We start from the raw sequence: 22,349 nt of genomic DNA, 5'->3' as shown, positions 1-22,349 counted from the left end.
TCTGCTAGTTCCTACTGTCCTCTTTCTTTCTGTTCTGCAGTTACTAAATGTTTCTCGAGGTCTGGTATACATGAGACCCTTCTCATCAGAGAAAATTTGTGGTTGAAATATGCCAGCCAAAATGCAGGGCAGGACAGGCCTAGGTAGCTCTGTGGGGGTAACAAAGAGGTGACTTTTGAGGGGCTGGGCACTGAGGAGGCTCCCTTACTCCCCAGAGGGGAAGAGCTCAGGAAGGCAAGAAGGGATGGGCCTCAAACTGACTAGACAGGGAAATTGACCCCAAGATGCCTTTTGCTAGTCCCTACTATGGATGTTTCCAAGGAAATGTGGCTTGATGAATTAAAGTCCATTGTTCTGGACAAGCAACATAGCGTGGCGGTCATATCCGGCCACCAGAGCCAGATCACCTGGGTTTGAAGGCTAGCTCCAAAGCTCACTAGCTGGGGCAAGCCACACACCTGTTTCCTCATCTGGAAAATGGGGATAATAACAGCACCTACTACATAGCACTGTTGTGCAGATGAAATGTTGACAGTACATAAAGAGCTGAAGACAGCGCCTGACCCATAGAGTGAACTTTTACCATGCTATGCTCTCTGGAGGTGGGAAAGCTGCCCTAAGCAGGCTGGACCCTGACCCAGGGAGCCTAGGGCTGCTGGGTATTTGGGCCTCATTCCTCCTTCCTTGTTGTTCCCCAACCTGAGACTGCTTTGGAAGCCCTGGCACTGGAGTGGCAGGGAGATTGGGAAGCCTGTTTCTCTGTCTGAGCAGCCTCAAGTGCTTATAGGAAGCAGCTGAGGGCCTTCCAAATTATTCACTCTGAAAAGCCAGAGCATGGATGAGGAAGTGGTAAATATATATATATTTATATATTTATATAACATATAAATAACATTATATATATATATATATATATATATATATATATATATATATATATATATATTTGTTAGCTTTCCATTCTGGAAGGTTCTTTGTACCCACCCTGCAGGTCAGGGCCTGATGGGGAGCTCCTGGCACCTGCGACTCCCCCTGTTACTATGGTGTCTGCTGAACAGCCTCTGGGAAAAGCAGCTCTGGTCCTGGTTCCTTTTTACCTAGGAAGGCTGGGGATGGAGGCAGGAGGAGTGTCAGACATCTCATCTACCTAGTATTACTAGAAAGGGATTAAAACATTGCAGAAAAATGGCAAAATTCGTATCTGTACCGCTCTTCATTTTTCCAATAGCTCTCATGGGTTTTATATTTCTTGAACTATCTAACAACACTGGGACAGCCAGGATGGCACATAAGGGAATCCAGAACGTGAGGAGAGGTTAGCCTTCTCACCTATGGTTACCAGGTGAGTGGCAACAGAAGTGTGGCACAAGGAAAGCAGGAAACCTGGTGGGCTCTATCGCCACCTGCCTGTGTGACCTTGGACATGATCCCTAACTTCTCTTCGCTTTAGCTTTCTCATCTGCAGAGTGAGGGTCACGATCCCAACTGAGACAAGGATGAGGGATCTGAAACATATAACAGGCTCTCTGACTGTGAGAGCCAATAGACATGACTGATCTGGAGGTCACTTGCCCTAGCCCCAGTGTCCAGGACACAGCTGAGCATCAGAGAGGGTAGGAGGGAAGATGAGAACTGACATTTAGTGAGCACCTACTGTGGCAAAAGCTCTCTTGCACCCAGGCTGGTTGCTTTGAGTACACTTTCCCCTTTAAGCCTCTCAATGCAGATATTGTTACCCACATTCAAGAGGAGGGAAGGGAGGCTAAGAAGGCTGAGAAACCTGCTAGTCAGATACAGAACTGGAATCTGAACACAAATCTGTCTTTTTAGCCCTCCACGGCTCATGCTATGACTCTTCTATGCTGCTTTTCAGATCCCCACATCTGAAAACTACACACAAGGGCATCTTATACACCACAGGGCTCATAGGCTAAAACACAGGCACTTGACTCACATCCCCCTTTTCAGCCTATTTACTCTTAGTTTAGAAATAATTCTGACATACTTGATTATCAGTTTTCCCATATTACCACAGATCAGAAGGGACATATGGATACTAATCATCTTTAACAGTAGTAAAAAATAACAGATAACAAGAGCGAAATAAATTTTTAAAATAATTTTAGCAGTGTTGGGCGGTTTTGTGCAGAAGCAAATAACCCTATAAATTTCTCTGATCCCTCAGATATCACTTGTGAGGGATCCAAAAAAAAAAAAATTCTGCCTTCCCTATGAAAATAAAACGTGTATTCCCAAGGTGGACATTGTTCCAGAAAAAGAATCTCCACACTAGATGTGGCATTTGGACCTCCAGCAGCTCTGACTCCTGTCCCCCAAGATCTGTTCACCCCTTTCTGAGTCCTGTCGGGGGCACTGTTCCACCTTTCTAGCCAGGGCAGAGCACAGACATAGATAAACCCAGGTGCTCATCCTTAGCACCACTGTGAAATGAGAGATGCATCACGTATTCACGGAAGACTCCAAAACAAGCTGATGAAGAGAATAACACGAAACCAGGTGCAAAATAGCCATTTGCTCATCATGTGCATAATCAATAAATATTGATCTGGCACCTGCCATGTGGCAGCACAGTTCCAGGACCAGGGCTTTCAGTTGTGAGGTGTCCAGCCTGCCTTCATGTGGCTGAAGTCATCTGCAATAGCACCCACCCGCTCTCTGCACTGTCCAACAGGACTGTGGCGTAGTGAGAGATGAGTATTTGATCTTTGTCCTCAGTTCCTGGCACACAGCTCCTCGGACTCTTGGAATCCAGAGTATTATGTGTCTTTTGTGTGCTAATGAGATGACTGGTAGTGGGGGACCCTCTAGAGAGCTTTAAGATGGGAGCTGGTCCTGGAAAGACCAAGGCCTGATTAGGAGGTTGGAAATTTCAGCCCCACCTGCAGACCTTCAGCGGGGCTGGAGATTGAATTAATCACCAGCGGCCAATGATTTTAATCAATCATGCCTTTGTAAATGAAACCTCTGTGAAAACCCCCAAATGATGGGTCTGGAGAGCTTCCCTGGTGGTGAACATATCTAGGTGTTACTAACAGGGTGGTGCTCCCAGAAAGGGCACGGAAGCTCCGTGCAACCCTCCTCATGATTTGCCCTGTGCATCTCTTCCATTTGGCTGGTCTTTGAGTTGTATCCTTTATAATAAACTGGTCATTGTAAGTCAACTGTTTTCCTGAGTTCTGTGAGCTGTCCTAGCAAATCATGGAAACTGAAAGTGGGGGGTGGCGGTGTAGTGAGGACACCCAATTACGCAGCTAAAGCAGAGAGAAGCATGAGCACTCTGGGCACCCAATACTTGTGAACTGTGTCTGAAGTGGGGGATGGTCTTTGAGACTGAGCCCTTCGCCGGTGGAGTCTGATACTAAGTCTAGGGAGTCAGTGTGAGAATTGAATTGAAATGCAGGGTGCCACGTTGGCGGATGGAGAGCTGAAGAACTGGCTGTTGGTGTGGAAAAAACCCACACGTTTGGTGTCAGAAGTATTGTGGGGAGAAAACACTGCGGAGTGACTGACACAGCCACCGGACTTCTAATTCCCTATCCTAGATGATTGATAACGGGGGTGTGGGGGGGGGCCTCCCCTGCAGGGCTAGGCCCCACCTGGCCACCTGGCCTTCGCCATGTAGGAGTGCACTGATAGGCCCCCGCTAGAACACTCAACAGCTCCTGCTGCCACGGAGAGGAAATGCTTGTGCATAGCAAGGGCACTCTCTGTGACAGGTGTTTGCGACGATGACATGGAGTCACTTAACAGAGGTTAAATTATGTTCACTAGACTGTTTAGAAAGGCAGGGTCATATGTAACCAATTTTAGAAAGACTGCCACACAAAACATGATTAAAATAAGAAGTCTGAGTATGTAAAGGAGCAAGGTGTGATTGTCTGGAAGACGAGCTTAGAAAGAACAGCTCCCTCTCACGGGTGCTATTATTGTTTGCCATTTTTATCAAAAACCTACTTCCAGACTCCAAGCCCTACGTCCTTCCTTAATAGACCATTACAAGTTCCCTGCCCACTCCCCCCACCCCCGAAACCGCACGGCAGGAGGCAGTGTCCCCTGTGCACTTGTGATTCTGGTGAGGATGACCAACCTCATGCGGTTTTGTTTAGGGTCTGATGCCTTATTAGCTTCTCCCGAGGCTACAGCCTCTCCCCACATGCCCTGGGCACATTGGATACCCCACTGTGTCTGCAGCTCTGGTCCCTAGCCCCAAGTCCTGGTGAGTGTCGGGCTTGGGCCTCTGTCCAGATCCTGCCTCTGTAGCAAGGGGCCAGAGAACCATGCTGATTTCCCTGGGGTAAGGAACAGCTTCTGCCTGGAAGCGTTAGGGTTCCAATGTTCCCAAAGGTTCAAAGAACCTTGTGGGTTCTGCTCCATAAAGGGGAAAGAGGGTTTGCTGAAGGCTGACCCCAGGGCCCCTGCTGGAGGGAAGCTGCATGTGACACAAAGCTTTTCCTGTAGAAGACTGGATTCGCACTCAGGGCCCCCCCAGCTTCCACCCAGTAGTAGATAGCGCTGGGTTTGCACATGCCATAGGTGGAGTGGAGATAGCCCTTGAACCCTGAACTTTCCTGCTTACATTGCACAGACCTTATAAATAGAGGTCTTGCAGCCTGACATGCCTGAAGGAATAGGCATGGTAGCAGGTCAGACAAACCCAGGACGGCAGTGATATTTCAGGCACAAACCCCTGGGACTTGTATTCCATCCCACTCTGGTCCCTTATGCTCCCATAGCTTAAGTGGGGAGAATCACCCCAAGACCTCTGAACGGTTAAGAACAGGATTCCTTTACCTGCTGTCTGAGAGGCAGCCATGAGTTTGTCATTAAACACACAAATTTGAGAACCAAACAGCTGGTCAAATCCTGCCCCCATCACCAACCGACTGTGTGACTCTTGGGCAAGTTGCTTAACCGATCTGTGCCTCAGTTTACCTATCTGTAAGACCGGGATAATCGTGGTTGTGAAGAGTAAATGGGTTAATATTTCTAAAGTGCTTAAAACAGTGCCTGGCACTCGCCAGTGAATGCTAAATAAAACAAAATGGTCCGGCAGAGACAGGGGATTGAAGAGATGAGGCATTTTCAATAAATATCACTGAGGCTCACGTATACAGATTCTCCCTCTGTGGCTGACTCCTGGCCTCAAAGGCTGTGCCTCCCAAAAGGGGCTGTAGGGGAGGGAGTGCATGAAGGGTTAAACCCCCAAGTGAACAGAAAAACAAGTTCCATCTGGTCCCTGGGACAAAGCGACAGCCTGCAAAGCCCCCAGCCCGGGCTCCTGCTCAAAGGACACATTGCTTTTTAAAATTCCAACTTGTGGCTGCCTCGATCTATAAATCAACCAGTTCTCCACACCCTAGAGCTCGGAACAGGATTCACAAATGGCAGCGAGACATTCATTCCGAGAATAGGCATATGAAAGTGACTTTGCACTCAGGGTACCCAGCCTCTCAGCTTCCTGAAAGGCCCTGGGGGTACTGCTTCATCCCAGTCCCCCCTTCAGTGCAGGAAGTGCTCTCCAGGTGGCAAAGAGAAGGAAGGCAAGATAGCAAGTGGTCAAGGCTCAAGCTGGGATTTGGGGTTTTCTTTAGAGGCTCCGCTTAGGACAAATGTCCCTGGGACTTGGTTGCACCCCCATCTTTACCATCGACACAAAAAGCCACTTGCCCTATCTCCTCACATCTAAAGATGCTGGGACCCCATCCTTAGATACCAAGCTGGGAGTGGGGCAAGGCTGATTCACCAGAGCCACCAAATACTCCACAGAGGCACTGGGGAACCGGATGCGGAGAAGCACATGGGTTTCTGCTGCCTCCCCAGACCGTGTGCACACAGGGCAGCTTGTGCCCCAGCATCCCCTGCAGGTACCTCGAAGGGAAGAGGGATCTAGAATGAAACCCAGGACTCTCCTTGAGGACCTTTGCCTGAGGCAGGGCCCTTCCATTTTTACCATCCCCCTGGACACATGCCCATACCCGGGGAACACTGAATCCAGCCCTAGCACTAACCCTGCAGAGCAGGGAAGTAATTCACAAAAAGTTGGGCAATTCAAAGTTACGGTTTCCACAGCAACCAGCACTCAGACCATTTGGGTAGCTGAAGCTTTTCCTCTTAGCATTCACTCTTTTTCTCCCCAAATAGCATTTTTTTTCCTTATTATTAAAGTAATACATGTTCATTGGAGAACATATGGAAATTGCAGACAAGTGTAAAGGAGAAAATAAAAATCACCCTTAATCCCACCACTTGAGGTGATCCAATGTCAACATTTTGATGTATTCTCCATTCGTCTAGGGTTTTTTTTTTTTTCCATGCATAAAAAGATATAATTTTTGAAAATTGAGACTGTAGTGAAATTACTGTTTTATCATTTGGTTTTTTCCACTTAAAAATATATTGTAAGACTTCCGAATAGCCTTAAATATTCTTCGAGAACATGATTTTTAATGGATACATGGTACTTTTTCATATGGATAGAACATATTCTATTTAACCAATCTATTGTTGAACATTTATGTGCTTTTCCTTTTTTCTTTTGCTATTTTAAATAATACTACAATGAACAGCCTTTTACATAAATTTGTGTGTATGTATCTGATTAAGTAATCAGATTAGAATAAATTCGTAGAACTAAAATTACTGTTCAAACACAATGAACATGCTAATGATTTTAACACACATTATCAAATCACCCTCTGGAAAGGTTGAAGATTTGTACTTTTACCTGTAATGTATACTCTTCTTTAAAAAAGAAAAATAAAAAAACCACCCCAAACTGAAATTTGGTTGGTTTTAAATAAAGTCCGTACTACTTATAAAAAGTACATCTCCTTTAATTGAAGCATTCCCCTGCCATATTTTTAATAAATTTTCTTATTTCCATAATCACCTACTAACATCCTTTCCCCTCTGTTTCTATGGGGTATTCATCTTTTCCTTATTGATTTATAAGAGCTCCTTATGCATAAAGATAATAATCCTTTGCCATATTTGTGGCACATATGTTCTCTCAGTTTGTCATTGGATTTTTATTTTGTTTACGGCATTTTTGAAGTGTAGAAGTTTCAAATATTGTTGTAACTCACATCCATCCTTCTTTTCCTTTCTGATTTTGTCCTCTGATTTTTATGCTTAGACCTTCTCCACCCTGAGATCAGAGAAATAGTCACCTGTATGTTGCTTTTCCAGTTATTTTATGGCTGTGTGGTTTGGGATTTACATCGACTGCTCTAAACTCCCTATGGATTCCACGTAGAGGTGGGGTTCTGAATTTGCTTGTCTAATGGTCCTAAGGCTGGAGTCGGGTCAGAGATGGTTGCCGGGCGATGCAGGAACTGACCTGTTGCTTCTGCCTTCCAGGAGCGCTCAGCCTGGCAGGCAGCTTTCCACGGGGCCCCAGGTTTTTACGAGTGAATGGAAGCAATGAATAACTGCTCTGCGACTACACACTGGAAAAGGTGCACCTCACGTGGCTCTGTTTCCCATCTGAGATGGGAGAGGTGGAGGACGGGGATCAACAGATGTAGGGGGAGAGCTGGTGAGCCTCTCCAGTCTTACCATGTTAAAAATCCAGGGACTGGGGATCCCTGGGTGGCTCAGCGGTTTAGAGCCTGCCTTTGTTTGGCCCAGGGCGTGATCCTGGAGACTCAGGATCAAGTCCCATGTCGGGTGCCCTGCATGGAGCCTGCTTCTTCCTCTGCCTGTGTCTCTGCCTCTCTCTCTCTCTGTGTGTCTCTTGTGAATAAATAAATAAAATCTTATCTTAAAATAAAATAAAAAATCCAGGGACTGGATTCCAGACCTGAAATCAACCATCACTCTATTTGCAGGATGAAGAGCTAGAGGCAGTTCTGCTGGCATTGGGCCTCATCAGGTACCAAGTTCTCATGAAGAGGCACTGAGGGAAGGAGGAGCCTGGGACATCAGCTCCCCAGAGATGTGGACTGTCTCTTTCATCCAGCCTCCCTCCAAGGGCCTGAGAGGCAGTAGGTACCAGGTGGGAGGGTGGCATCCTGAGCACAGGGTGGTTAGCTCTGTCCAGCATCCAGGAAGATGCCGCTGCAGGTGCCCCCTCTGTCCAGCCTCAGGGGACTAGTGCCTCTGTCATCCCTATTTCAACCCAGCCCCCAAAACTTTTTACTGAGGGGTTTTGCTCAGTTTCCAAAGTCAACTCTGCAGGTACTAACAAGGCAAGAGGTTTGTTCATTCACTCCACATGTTTACTGAGTGTCCACTCTCTGCATAGCCCTGTGTCCAGCCTTGTAGATCTATTCTTTTTCAACCAGGCATAAAATATTTCCCTTTTATCTGCCCTTCTCCATTTTCTCTCCTTAAACCCTTAAAGCACACACACACACACACACACACACACACACACTTACAACCCTCTATCTTGAATACCCTGTCCTCCAGCCATCACCCTACCTCAGCTGTTGTGTTACAGGCTGCACTAGTCACCTGGGCATCAGAGAAGATTATAACCACCACCACCATTTATCCAATGCTCCCTGTGTTGGCACTGAAGTCTCTAAATACATGATCTCTCATAATCTTTATCCAATAACTTTCGCTCAGCAAATGTGATGTGCCTACCATGTGACAGAGACTCTTCTAGCGTGTGGAATACACCCGTAAATAAACCAAAGATTCCTGCCTTCATGAAACTTACATCCTAGCTATGGAGTAGGGGTGGGAATAGACGAAACAAATGAACAAACATAATAAATGAAGAAAGTATATGTGCTTTAGAAGGTGTAAACATGATAGAAGTGGGGAGGGACTAGAGGGCTCAGGAGGAGCAGGGCTGGGAGATGGGAAGGCCTCCCTGAGAAGATGACCTTGAAGCAGAGATCTGAAGGAGGCGAGGATGTGTACCATGGAGATATGAGGGGAAAGAGCCTAAGGCATGCCTAGTGTGGTCAAGACACAAAAAGGAGGCCAAGTGAAAAAGGCAAAAAATGGTAGGAACTGAGGTCAGAAAAATGACAGTGAGCCAGGGTCTAGGGTTCTGTAAGCCATTGTGAGTTGAGCACCATGCTCTTACTCAGGTGAATTGGGGGGAAATGGAAGGATTTCGAGCAGAGGAGGAACCTGATGTGACCTGCAGATTTAAAGGCTCATCTTGGCCACTGTATTGAGAATACACTGGGGGTTTGGAGCAGGCATGGTGCCCGGGAGACCAGTTAGGTGGTTATTGTAATAACCCAGGTAGAGAGGGTGGTGGCCCTGGCCAAGGTGTTATCAGTGGAGGAAAAGAGAAGTGGTCAGCTTTTGGTTATATTCTGAAGGCAAAGCCAACAGGGTTTCCTGGTGGATGGGATGTATAATGGGATGACTCCAAGATGTTTAAGCAACACAGCTAGAGGGCTGGGGTTGCTCTTTGCTGAGATGGCAGAGACAGCATTTGGAGCAGGTTTGGGGGGAGGGGAGAGAACGGGCACCTCGGGCTGGACATGTTGCATTTGAGGGGTTTGTGAGATACCCTAGTGGCAATGTGACTAGGGCATCATAGAGATGACATTTGAAGTCATGACCTTGGATGAGACCACAAGGGAGAAAGTATAGAAAATGATGAGAAGATCAAACACTGATGCCTGGGATATCCTACAGCAAGAGGCTGGGGAGAGAGGACCAGCAGCCAGCAAAGGAGATTGGGAAGTGAAGAACCGTAAAGGGTGAAATCCAGAGAGTGTGGGTCCCAGCGGCAGGGTCGCAGGGATATCTAGGAGGAGGAAGTGACCAGCTGGGCCAAATGCTACTGGGGAGACCAGAAGGATTAGAATAGAGATTGGTCACTGGGTCTTACCCAGAAATGGATATTATACCCATTTTAAGGCAAGGGAAAGGAGTAAAGAGAAGAGCAAAGGTCAGAGTTATGAGCAACAGAGCTAAGATACAAGACAAGGTCTGGGCAAAACGCAGCCTGGCTGCGTCTCCTACTAACCCCCCAGTCTGGGTGCACTCAAAACCCAGGGAGTAGCTCTGACACCCAGCGATTCTCATTCCCACCGGACTATTCATGCTCAGGAAGTGGAACAGTCTCTGCAAGTCAGGGAAGACTGGGGATGAGCAGAGGCACGACTGTAAACATTTTTTAATGCCGGGTGGGATGTGGGGGGGTTCTCAGAGCAAGCGGGTCTCCCTGGCTCTGCTTTCCGTCCAACTGTTCATTTCTTCCCCCTAATTAGGGCCTGGGCCCTGAGGGCATTTCCAGTTGGTGGCCCCTGGCTCAACGAGTTCCAGTCCAGGGGTATTTGTATTTGAGTAGAAGGGCATTTCCACAACCAACCGGCAAAGGGAGAGTCGGGATGAGGGGTCTGGCAGAGAGGCGTGCACGCCCAGCCCAAATCCAGAACCCTCCTTAGCTCCATCGCGGGCTCCAGTCTCCACTGTCTGGGGGCCCTGGGCAGTGCCTTCCCTGCTGGCGTGCGGGCTCGCCTCGCCCGGGGCAGGATGACAGTCGCCTGTCTCCCTCTGGTGTTGGCTCTTGGAATTGCAACCCCAGGGGACCGCAAGAGGCTCTCTATGCCTTCCCACACCCCGGGCCTGGAGAGCCACGCCTAGGAGCCAGGCCCGGCCCTCTTCCCTTCTCGGCCCCTCTAGGCCTTGTCTGCCTCTGCCCAGGACAGGTCTAGCCCTCCAGGCCATGGGCATGGGCCCTCTGCATTCCTAACTGCGACAGAAAGAACTCAGACACGGAAATTAGGATGTCTGATGGCTTACCCTGCCTCTCCCTTAGGTTAGCAGTGCAGACCTATAGATGGGGAAGAAACCAAGGGTCTCTGACTTGTGCGTTCCTGCACGCCCCCATGTCCCACCCCTAAGTTATTTGATATTGTGAGACCCATCTGAAAAGGGAGGGGCTGGCTTCTTCCCTGGACCTGGAGCTGGGTGGCTGAGGTGGCTGTTGGGAAATACTCAGGCCATTTGGGGGCACACTGCAGGTTGCCTTCTCTCAGGAGGAGGAGACCGTACAGACCTGGGTTCAAATCCTAACTTTGTCACTCATGAGCTCTGGAATCTTTCTGTGCCTCAGTTTCCTGGCTTGGGAAATGAAGGTGATCATACCTCACGGGGCACTTAGCACAGAGCCTGACTGTGTGGAAAACAGTCAGTAGATGTGGTCATGTGGTAAATGCTTGGGGATGACAGGGATGCAAGGAAAGAAGAGCACAGTACAGGAGCCAAGGGTTCGAGCCCGAGCTTCATCATTCTACTTAACACATCTGTGCGTTAGGGCACGCTAATGTCCACAAGGCTGTGAGGAGGCCCAAGTGGTGTGTGAGGCAACAGGTAGATGAGCGCTGGGCTCTGAGGCTGCACATCTACCTTCTCCGGCCATCCCTGGACCAAGGATCCTTGGTGTAGACAGAGACACCTGCCTGGCCCACCTCTTGGGACTGATTGGAGATAAGAACTGTCATGACAAGGGAAAGTGCTTTGAAAACCGGAACGCTTATCCTCTTGTCACCAAGATATACCCGCCCCTCCCCTGCCAGCATCCTGCACTTAGCTCCATATCACAGCACAGATTTCACTACACAAAAGCTTTCTATCTCCTGCTGTCTTCAAACATATAAAGGTCTCTGCCCTCAGGGGGTTTACATTCTAGGTGCCGAGATAGATGGGAAACCATATGGTGGCAACACCCCAGTTGACAGCAGGTGCAGAAGTGAGTAGATCCTGCCCACTCCAAAGTCTCAGTAGAAACATCCAGTTGAGGGAAGCCCAATTCCCAAAAAGGGAAGCTAAGCCACAGGATGACTGGTCACTGGTTTGGGCAAAGATGGGCAGTGTTACCAAACCTCTGTGTGGTAAAGAAGGTGCCGGCACTGGAGTCAGGAGGCCTGGGTGGTAGTCTTGGCGCTCTGTTAATCCAAAAAGGCTATATACAGTAGGATTCCAACTATAACATTCTGGAAAAGGCAAAAACTATGTAGAGAGCAGAAACTCTGTAGTTGCCAGGGGTCGGGGGATGCGTAGGCGGGGCACAGAGGATTTTTAGAACAGTGGAACTACTCTGATACTATAATGATGGATACGTGTCATGTCCATCTGTCCAAACCTCTACAATGTACAGCAGCAAGAGGGAACCCGCATGGAAACTATGCACTTTGGGTGAGAACAACGTGCCAGTGTAGGATCATCAGTTGCAACAAATGCACCACTCCGGTGGGGGGTGTTAATAGTGGGGGATGCCTGGGCGGGGGGATGTCAAGGAGCATCTAGGAAATCTCTGTACTTGCCACTCAAGTTTTCTGTAAACCTAAAACTTCTCTAAAACATGAAGTCTGTTAAAAACGAAATAGATGATTTCCCATGAGCTGCTGTTTCCTCATCTGTTAAACAGTCTCTGCCCTGCCTGGCCCACATAGCTGTGGTTAGGGCCAGATGGGCCAAAACCAATGCTGTCCAGCATCGAGGATGCACTGGTAAGAGAGTGAGATACCTCAAAGTCCAGATGGGGTGGCGACCGGCCCTGTCGGCCCCCGGCCCCAGCCTCAGGTCTGTGCCCACTGGGAGGGGACCTTGTCCCGGCAGCTGCTCCCCACAGGGAAGGATTTTCCATCTCCCCCACACCCCCACCCCAAGACTGCAAGTGTTAACAAATAACATCCTCCCTCATTCAAAAATCCTCAAAACCCTTCTCTGAACTCCTCTTTAGGCCACCGTCTTTTCTCTCCAATGAGAACAGACAACAAGCCACTGTACATTCAAAATTTGAGTATTCGTCTCTCCAAATGGCTCCCACAAGGGCCCAGCAGCTATTTTAAAATCCAAGAAGCCTCTGCTCACACCCCCAACGGTCAGCTCTGAACAGATCCCACACACGCAAAGTGCCCCACACAGACACTTGCTGAATGACATTTTTTTTAAAACCAGGATGCAAACCCAGTGAACTCTCCTTTCAGATCCCACATGCCCCCTTCAAGGAGCGGCGGCCCACACAGTTGTTTTTTTTTTTTTCCAAAGAAACATTATTTGATCTGAGAAACATCTGGAACCCGTTTCCCCACACTTGACTGGAAGCTTTCAGCCGACATCAGCTGCCCAACCACCGAGCAAACACCCTGTTTGCCTGTGCTTGGAGGAGCACTACTGGGACTGGGGGAGGGTTGGGGCGGGGGACAGGCGGCTTGATTAAAAAGCTCCGGGAAGGTCAGGCTCAGGTCTGGCCAGAAGTTTTGCAAACCCTGGAGCAGTGAGCATAACGACAGGAAAGGTGGTGGGGGATAAAGAGGACTGGAAATAACGATCAAGGCCAAGAAGCTTCCTATTGAAGCCGCCCAGGAGCAAAACAGCCACACAAGCACTCCCGTGTTCTTTTTTTTTCTTTTTCTTTTCTTCTTTTCTTTTTTTTTTTTTTGCAATGACAATCATTCACATGCTTACCTCCCCCAGGTCCTGCTGGTCCTGGGCAGGGCTGGGGTTCATTTTTGCTCGAGTCTCTGGTGTCCAGTGGAGGAGCAGACAGGAGGCCTCCACCAGGACCTACCCCAGCCAGCAGATGCACTAGTGGCACCCCGAGTCCAGCGCAGACACGAGGGAGCATCCCTACTGCAAACACCTTTGCATTAAGTAATTGGCCCTAAAGCAATCGTGCCATAAAAGTTGAAAAGTAACCAACTGAAAGTTTGGTTTCACTGCTCCATCTTACCCCATATAGTCTAAACCCTCCTAGGGCATCTCTACAGTGACGCAGAGTTTTTCAAACCGCCTTTGTTGTAGAACTTGGGAATGTCGACCAGCAGACACGGGACCAGGTGCCATAAACAAACAACGGTCTAGAAGCTGTCACCACACCATACAGAGCTCGGCTGCCTGTGTGCATCCTCATATTTGGCAACTAATAACCTCTCTCAATGAAGGAAGAAATTTTAGTGGAAAAAAAAAAGGAAAAGAAAAGAGAAAAAGTGTGGTGCTAAAGAAGGAGACGAGTCAACAAGGGAAAAAAATGTAAGATACCATGAAGGGAAGGCTTTGAAAACAAGTACCTAGGTACGATCTGCAAAATCAATTATTTGTGTAGAGATGCCACGAAGCTGCACTGCATATTCTTAATATGCTCAAATATTTTGTATTTCACAATAAAGTCTTTTTAATTTTGTTATTAGTTTTTAATGGATGTCCCTCTTTTATTTTTCATGACTTTACTTCTGCAGCAAAGCTGCCTTGTAATTAATTGTGCAGTAAAAACGTTGGCGGCAAAAATGCCTACGCATGAAACAACCTGGAACCTCATATGTTTTAAAGTAACGAGGGCAAAAAAAAATAAAGTAACGAGGATGGAATCAAGAGGCAAAATGATGTAGCTGAAAGACAGTGGACTGGAAGGGATCTAAGGCTGAATTTTTCTACTTTCCAGCTTTGGGAAGTGTGATCTTGGGAGGGCCCTTTATCTGCAATTACAGGGGCTAATCCCTACTCGTCCAGCTCCCAACCTTGTTGGGGGGATCCTGTGACAAGTTTCTCTGCAACTGCAAATTCTGCAAGGGTTAGAAGTGGCGGTTAGCGTTGCCCTTCTTTCCCTGGGCCCTGTCGTGGCCAGAGAGAACACCTCAGCAGAGGGCTGAGCGGCCTCAGGGATTTCAGCAGACTGTGACCAGGGACAAAGGATGAAGTGACACATGAGCAGGTTCTCCTTGCACATCCTCGCTGGGGCACTGGGCGCTCTCCTCGCTTGTCTTCCCAGGCCTGGCTCCACCCGTCAGCACCCCTCCCTGACTCTGAGCCTCAAACTCCCCTGGGCCTCCCAGAGCCTCCAGAAGCCCAAACCCTTCTGCGCCTTGTACTCTCCAGACTACAGGCCTGTCTCTCACAATGACAACTGACGCAAGTTACTAAGCTTGTGTCACACATCAGGCCCTGGGTTAGGGTTGCAGGTCATGAGTTCCCCCTACCACTTGGTGAATCGGTGAACCCCCCGCCCCCACCCTGGCCTGGATTTGCCATCTGCTCCCAGGTCCCTGCTCTGGAACTCCTCTGTCCATCCTCAAGAGCAGTGCCGGGGAATTTGCCAAATCTGAGCACCTCCCTCTGGGTGCCTCTGGCCGTGCAGCTGCTTCCCCCAGAATCTGAGCCGGGCGGCCACCTCTTCCATTCCTGCCCCTCTGGCCCTGCACCTTCCTGAGCTGTGTCTGGAATGCCCACAAAGTGTACTTTCTCACGTACACGCCCAAAGCCCTTCCAGCCTCCAGATGGCATCTCATCCCTGTGTGAGGGGCTCTGCTGCCTGTGCTCCAACTGGGAGACCCCTCACCCCTCCTGGGGCTGCCGCTGGCATGGTAAGCACACCGGCCTCCCCTCCTCTCATGTCTGCTCACCCCCGTGCCTGGACCTGGGGTCTCTGAAGCGTCTTCTGTGGTTCCCACCCTTGACCTGTGAGGAACTCGGAAATCTGCTCTTTGTTGACCTCCACCATCCCGTGGTTCTTCTCAGATGCAAACCTCTCCAGTGGGCCCATTATCTCGGATTTCTGCTGTATGCAGCCTTGTCCTTTCCACTGGCTCTTTCCTGCTAGCATTTAAATAGCTCAGGTGGCCCTGGGCTCCTTGCAAACTTCTGGTGTGTGGGGCCCACCCTGCCATGGCCTCTTCTAGCTCACTCCTCCGTCCTTGGCCTTGCCAATAGCTGGCTGGGTTAGGCCAGATACACTTTTCCCCTTACCTGTCTGATCTCTGCAGGCCGGCTGCAGGTGACCACTCCGTATGCTCCCCCCAGTGAGTCCCGCCACCTCGAAGCTTCCACTTTCCACACCCTGACACTGGGGACTCCAAATCTAGACCTCCAGCCTTGCCTTCTCTTCTCAGCGGGCTCATCGGGCACCTGCCTCTGGGTGCACACAGGGTTCTCAAATTCAGCGTCTGCAGAGTCGCTGCCACTGGCCTCTGTCCCTGTAGATCTAGTTCTCTTGTGTCCCTTGCTGGAAGCCATAATCATGGCACAGTGCCCTATCACCCCTGTCATTCTGATAACTATCGACCACACGTCCCTTCATTCTCTGAAGAGTCTTATTTTGGAGGACAAGTCGTATGCTCAGCCTCACCCTTACACCTGCCAGACTGTCGAAGAGACCCCAAGGTCATACCAGCCCTCCCTCCACCACTACCCCCCTTCCTGCACAGTCACCACGCCCTATGGATTTGACTTCTTTCTACCTCTCCGATCCATGCCACGGTCCACGCTCTCACCTACACTGAGTGCTGCAGCGGGGTGCTCTTTCTGCTTTCAACCTCATCTTTCTTCCATTCTTCCACCTGCACAGCCACAGTCACCCTCCCCAATTGCCAATCCGATCAGGTTCCTCAGCCCCTCCCCAGCCTGGCTTCAAGATCAAATCGGGGCAGCCTGGGTGGCTCAGCAGTTTAGTGCTGACTTCAGCCCAGGGCGTGATGCTGGAGACCTGGGATGGAGTCGGGCTCCCTGCATGGAGCCTGCTTCTCCCTCTGCCTGTGTCTCTGCCTCTCTCTCTCTCTCTGTGTCTCTCATGAATAAATAAATAAATAACTTTTTAAAAAATCAAATCCGGCTCCACTCCAGGGCAAGCGGCTTGTGTGGCCCGTTCCACTGTGGCCCTTTCCTCTCCTGAGCCTCATCCCTCCCCAGCCAGCTGGGGGCCCCTCTTTGTGCCTTGCCTATTCGCTGTCCGCAGGTCACCCCTGTCACCTCCTCCTGGAGGCCTCCCCTGACTCCCATGCAGCTTGGCTCCCCTGCCTGGTCCTGGCGGTACCTGCAGCTCCTCTATCACAGCATTGACCACACACGACCCTGCACGTGCCAGCCACCCACCCATCTGTCTCCCCATCTAGACTGGGAGCTCCGTGGTGGCGCCTTTTGTTTTTGACTTCGAGGCACCAACATGGTGTCTGTGTGTTCAATAAGTATTTGTTAAGTGAATCACTTCCTACCCCTAACACTAAATTGTGCCCGGCTGCCACCCCAGGAGCAAATGCGCCTGGCTGCCCCCTGCATGTAGGCACCTTCCTCCTCTGCCCCTTCTTTCCCCAAATCAGAGAATGTGCCCCATCCATCAGGGGCTGCTCTAACCAGCACTACTGTGGGCATCAGGAGCCCTGTGTCCCGCCTCCGCTAATCATTTTGTAGCCACAGCAGCTCCTATTTTCCTGCTCTGTGTGTAAAGAGAAAAAGAGAAGGATGGGGGGGCAGGCTAGTTAGCTCTGAGGTCTCTTTCAGCAGAGAGAGTCTGTGACGCTCCCACATGTGTCCAGCGTTGTGGCTCTACTTCGGGCCCATTAGGGCAAGGAGGTGGCCCCCAGGAGGCAGCAACACAGACACCGCAGGCCAGGGTAGCTGGGGATATGCCTGCCCCACCCAGTGGGAGGACACTCAGAGTCACCTGTTTTCTGGGAAGGAGAAAGGCGCTGAGCCTGCCTGGAAACCTGAGGGACAGCAGGACTCCTTGTTCCTTCTCTCTAATGTAATGCACATTCCCCACTTAAAGGCAATTTCTTCACTTCAAAAGGATTCCAGCTGGTTAAATTCAAGGTGAAGAATGAGTTTCAGTCAAGAAGCTTCTCAGGGGCCTTTCAGTTTGCATCGTCTTGAAAAGGGATGCATTTTAAGACATTTGCCTCTTAATGTTTATCAAAGCACCAGGGGAGAAAGCTTCTTCTTATTTCGACACCTCTCTCAGCTCTCGGGGCACAAGGACCATCCACATTTCCCTGCACCACTTTGTCTTTTGGGAAACCCACTGGACTTGTGTCCTGGCTTCCCCCTTCCCAGCCCTGAGCCCACACCCACCCTGGACGGAGGAGAGACCAGCTCTGGCCCCAGGGTCCACCAGACTCGCCAAGGCACCCAGCAGTTTAAAAGGCAGGCAGGCCATGGGACTCACACATCACATGGTTCACACTCCAGGAGGTGTCCTTCCACCTGCCATTAGTTCATTCTCTCACTCACTCACCTAGTCGGCTGACGTGCAGTCTGCCGCGCTGGTAGGGTCTGTGGGTCGTCTTACTTTCCTACAGCTTATAAACCGGCCAAGGCTATGCGTGATAGAAATAAGCAACCACAATACAAGACAGAAGGAAGTAAATGCCAGGTCTCGTGGGTAGGGGACATTTAAAAACCTCAGAGAAAGAAGAGACCAGCCAGGGAATGAGGAGAGGACCAAGAGGGAGGCAGTCAGGGAAGGCTTCTTAGAAGAAGAAGCATTTTGGTGCTGGTAGGGTATCCTCAAGAATGGGAAGTGGAAAAAAAAAAAAAAGAATGGGAAGTGGCCTGAGCAAAGGTGTGCAGGCAGGAAGAGCTCTGGTAGGCACAGAGGCACTGTCCCAGGCCAATGCACACCTCCTTCCAGGGCCTCACCCCTTGCTTAGTGGCCGTGGTGGTTGGGGGGGCTCCCAGGGCATGGCATGCCTGCTGGCAGCTGCTGCTTTGGTGGTGTTGCTTTAATCACCTTTGAAACAAAGCACTGTGGGCACCTGGGTGGTTCAGTGGTGGAGCATCTGCCTTTGGCTCAAGTTGTGATCCTGGGGTCCTGGGATCAAGTCCCACACTGGGCTCCCTGCAGGGAGCCTACTTTTCCCTCTGCCAGTGTCTCTCTCTCTGTGTCTCTCATGAATAAATAAATAAAATCTTTTTTGTTAAAAAAGAAAGGAACAAGGCACTGTCCCTATATAGCCAGTCACTACCTACTTGCCCTTTCTCATTAGTCCCTGGGCTCAAAGGAAATGCTTTCGATCCTCTTCTCTGTCACTAAGGACTCAGGCTCCCCTGCCCACACTTCTGAGATTCCCAGATAACATTCACTTGCTCCCCAACTTTTTCAGTCACTCTCTAGAGGTGTTTGCTCCCTCTACCCCTTCAGGGAGGCTTTGCCCATCATCTCCTTTCTCATTGTCCCTGGCCTGTCTTCCCTTTCACCAGCCCCCCACCCCCCCCCCACCCCCCGCCCTTAGCAACCACTGCTGTCTATCCCAGGAAACCCATTCAGCAAGCCAGTCCCCAACGGTACCAGCACTCTGATGTCTCCCCTGGGAGCTATTGCCAGTAGTCCGGTCGGTGGTCAAGCATTTGGAGTTGGGCAAACCCGGGTTTAAACCCTGGCTCTGCCACTTTCCAGCTCTGCACTTGCTCTGATGAATTTCTTCCATAGGATCTTCTCTTGTTTTTCTGACTCAATATTCTCCTTTGGAGGAACCATTCTCTTCTGCTCTCAGCCTCTGAGATTTAATGGGGCTACCTAGAGTCATTGGCTCAGGGATAGGCATATGATCTAAGGAGGACAAATCCTGGGATTTTTAATGGTTGATAGTATCAATCTATTCCTACTGTGATTGATAAACTAGGAACACAAATCTGAAGCTGATGGGATTGTCTTTGCCACCACAAGGAAGGAATCTATTTACACATAGAACCAGCATAAGAAAAAGTAGAGAAAAGGGAAAAATCAATTTCTGGTGACATTGTTTGAGCACCTGGATCCAGCCATGCCTGATGCTATCCCTGGAGTTTTCAGTTTGTGAACCAACAATTTCTTCCCTCTTTGGCAAAAGCCAGTTAGAGTTGGCTTTTGTCACTTGCCGCTAACAGTCTCAACTGAAGAAATACTTCACTTGCAGACTTTGCTGAAAAGTTAAGTGAAATGATACATGAATAGTATCCAGCAATCCAGCATAAAGTGGGTACCACTCAATTAACGGTGGTTTTTTTTTTTTTCTCAGAAACTCTAACTGAATCTGCCAGTTACATTTCTGAGAAGAAACTCGAGTTCTGTGGCAGTAGAATATTACTTTTTCTTCCTTTGTTTCCATGACTTTGACCAATCTTTTCCTTGTGAAATCTCTCCTCGGCTTTCTTAACCACAGCTCTGTGTCCTTCATAATTCTCCAGGTTTTCTCCCCCAACCCCGCCTCTGGACTGAGACAGGGTGGGAGATTTCATGACCTGGAAGGGGTGAGGTCCATTTCTCTGCATTCTATGCCTACACCCGGAGGGACAGTCGGCAAAGAACAAGCTGAATCCAATGCAGACTTCTGAGCTTGCAGGGAACCAAGCACACCAGGCAGTCGGCAAAGTCTGCACTGCCATCTAGTGGACATCTGCTCTAAGATCACGCAGCGTGGAGCCCTTGGAGAACCCCCCCAACCCCCACGGGGGACAGTCACTGGGCTGCCAGAAAGTATTCCATTCGACCATGTTACTCTTTCAGTGGCAAAGCCAAGGACAAGTGAATCAACGGCCAAGTCAAGCATCTTATCCCAGGAGCAGCATTATACTCTCCCCTACAGGACTGGGTTTCTGCTCGGCTTCTGCAAGCTCTCCCCCATCCTGATCCAACTTAGAATCATAGTGGCCTATGTTTTCTCGGCTTCTCTCACACGTCCACCCGTGTGACCCAGGCCGAAGGCCTCCAGGGAGGAGAGCTGACAGGTGCACGTGTGCTCGTGCGTGTGCATGCATCTTCACTTGCGTGAGGCCTGGAGGGGTTGAGGGAGAGGAGACTGGGAAGGCCTCCTCATTACCTGCGTGCTTAGCCTCCTGGAGGAAAGGATGTTTGCAAACACAATAGCGGGCCAAAGCTTCATGTTTTCAAGCTCATAAGTTGTGGGACACATCACAGTCTATTGGTTCCCTGCTAGTGAAAACAGTTCAAGAAAGCGAGAAAAATCTACCCTCTGCATCTGAGTAACCTGTGCTCCCCCCACCCCAGAACTTGCTATTTTGTTGTGTTTGTCATGACCGCTGTCAGACCTGATGAACAGCAGCATTGATTGTCCCCAGGCTGGCTCGGCAGAGGGGAAGAGCCAGCAGTGGCCTCTCCCTCCCGCAGTGCACAGAGGGGACCAGAGGGCTGTGCACGTGATGTGCATGTGGTCACATCCCTGTGGCCCTTCTGTCTCCACCCATTTGTGACCTGATTCCTGGACACATCACAGGCATCGTGTGTAGGTTGGCATTGGCACCTCCTACTAAAACACAGCAGATGAAGCGAGAGTCACCCTCCAGTACTGACACTTTGGGGACTCGGTGTGACCCAGGAATCAAGGAAGAAACAAACAGCCCCAGAGCAGCGCCACCAGGACATGGCCTGGCCACTGGAAGCCCCAGCCACAGTCCCACTTCCCTGGGCTTACTACACCCCCTAACTAAGGGAAGCATCCAGAACAAGACAGTACTCGTCATTTCCTAGTAAAAAGAATAGTTATTTCCAATTCCTAAAAATGTTTGGTGTGTTTCATGTCACAAAGACGGAGTCAAGATGCACAGCTCCGCTTGCTTAGCCTCCGCAAGGAGCACTGCCCATTACCAACTAGCTCCTCCCCATTTAAAGATCATTCTGAAAGCCCCACCACCTCGCACCTTGGGAAAAGACTCTCTCTTTTCCTTGTCTCTGCCGACTTCAAAGCACACACCAGCCGGTCTGTACCAGGAACCGGGACAGGCCTCGATGGAGCAGTCCCAGAGTTCCACTCACACTCCCAATCTGCAGCCCTCCTCCCCACCCCAACCTCCTCCAAGGCCATGGGAATGCTCTAAGGAAGGCATGTGCTTATGACATCAGCCTTCTGAGAACATGAGACCCAACCCAGACGGCCCTGCACAAGGCTTCAAGTCACCCAGAAGAGCGGGCTCAGATGGAAACAAAGACCCATGGTCCTCCTCCTCCTCTTCCTCCTTCCTCCTCACTCACCTCCAAAGCCCCGGGGAACTTGACTATGGGCTCAGCCCAGTGGGTGATCTTCTGTCGGTAGTTGTTGCAGTCAGGAACAAACATGCAGCCAATGTTCCCCAGCTCTGGGTAGAAAACTTCAAGGCCCCTACCGAGAGAGGGAGGTGGTCAGCGCATGTAGTTCTGGGGGAGCCTGCAGGGTTCACAGGCTTCAGGACAGCACCATTGGGAATGGAGGGTCAAGTAGGATCGAATCCCAGGCCTGCTACTAACTAGCATGACCTGTGTGGTGTGTGGTTTAGGATCTACTTGACCTCTTGGTGGCTCAGTTTGTTCACCTGTAAAAAGTGGACACTGACAGTACCTACTTAGAGCGTTGACGTGAGGAGTAAAGGTGACCAATGTTTACAACGGAGCCAGCGTGTCATCAGTGGTCAGACGTGTTACCTATCATCATTTACTTCCCAAAAGGATGCACATCCTTAGGCATCCTTAGGCAAACTGGGTCATTGTCTTTAAAGTAAGATTGGGTTTATAAGAGCAATATTTCAACATTGCTTTCCAGGAATGTTCTCTTTACGTGAAGAAAGGTTCAGCAAGTGAGCACAGCCTTCTTCACGGGTACAGGCATCTGTCAACCTTTAACAATCCAGTTCCTCTTCATGTCTGCTGTCTTCACCAGTACTTCCAT

The 22,349-nt window shown here is 49.8% G+C and overlaps 1 protein-coding gene across 10 annotated transcripts in view; it reads right to left on the bottom strand.

The window, feature by feature from the left end:
* Window positions 1-22,349, bottom strand: part of PEBP4 (phosphatidylethanolamine binding protein 4) — a 247,070-nt gene that overhangs the window by 172,014 nt on the left and 52,707 nt on the right. For all 10 annotated transcript variants that reach the window (XM_077868849.1, XM_077868846.1, XM_077868850.1 and 7 more), the window contains one exon: window positions 21,680-21,806. In XM_077868849.1, coding sequence (XP_077724975.1) covers window positions 21,680-21,806 — 127 coding nt within the window. The remainder of the gene's footprint in view (window positions 1-21,679; window positions 21,807-22,349) is intronic.

This window comes from Canis aureus, chromosome 24 (assembly GCF_053574225.1).
Source record: "Canis aureus isolate CA01 chromosome 24, VMU_Caureus_v.1.0, whole genome shotgun sequence".
Lineage (NCBI taxonomy): Eukaryota > Metazoa > Chordata > Mammalia > Carnivora > Canidae > Canis > Canis aureus.
This window is presented reverse-complemented; position numbering and strand designations above follow the sequence as displayed.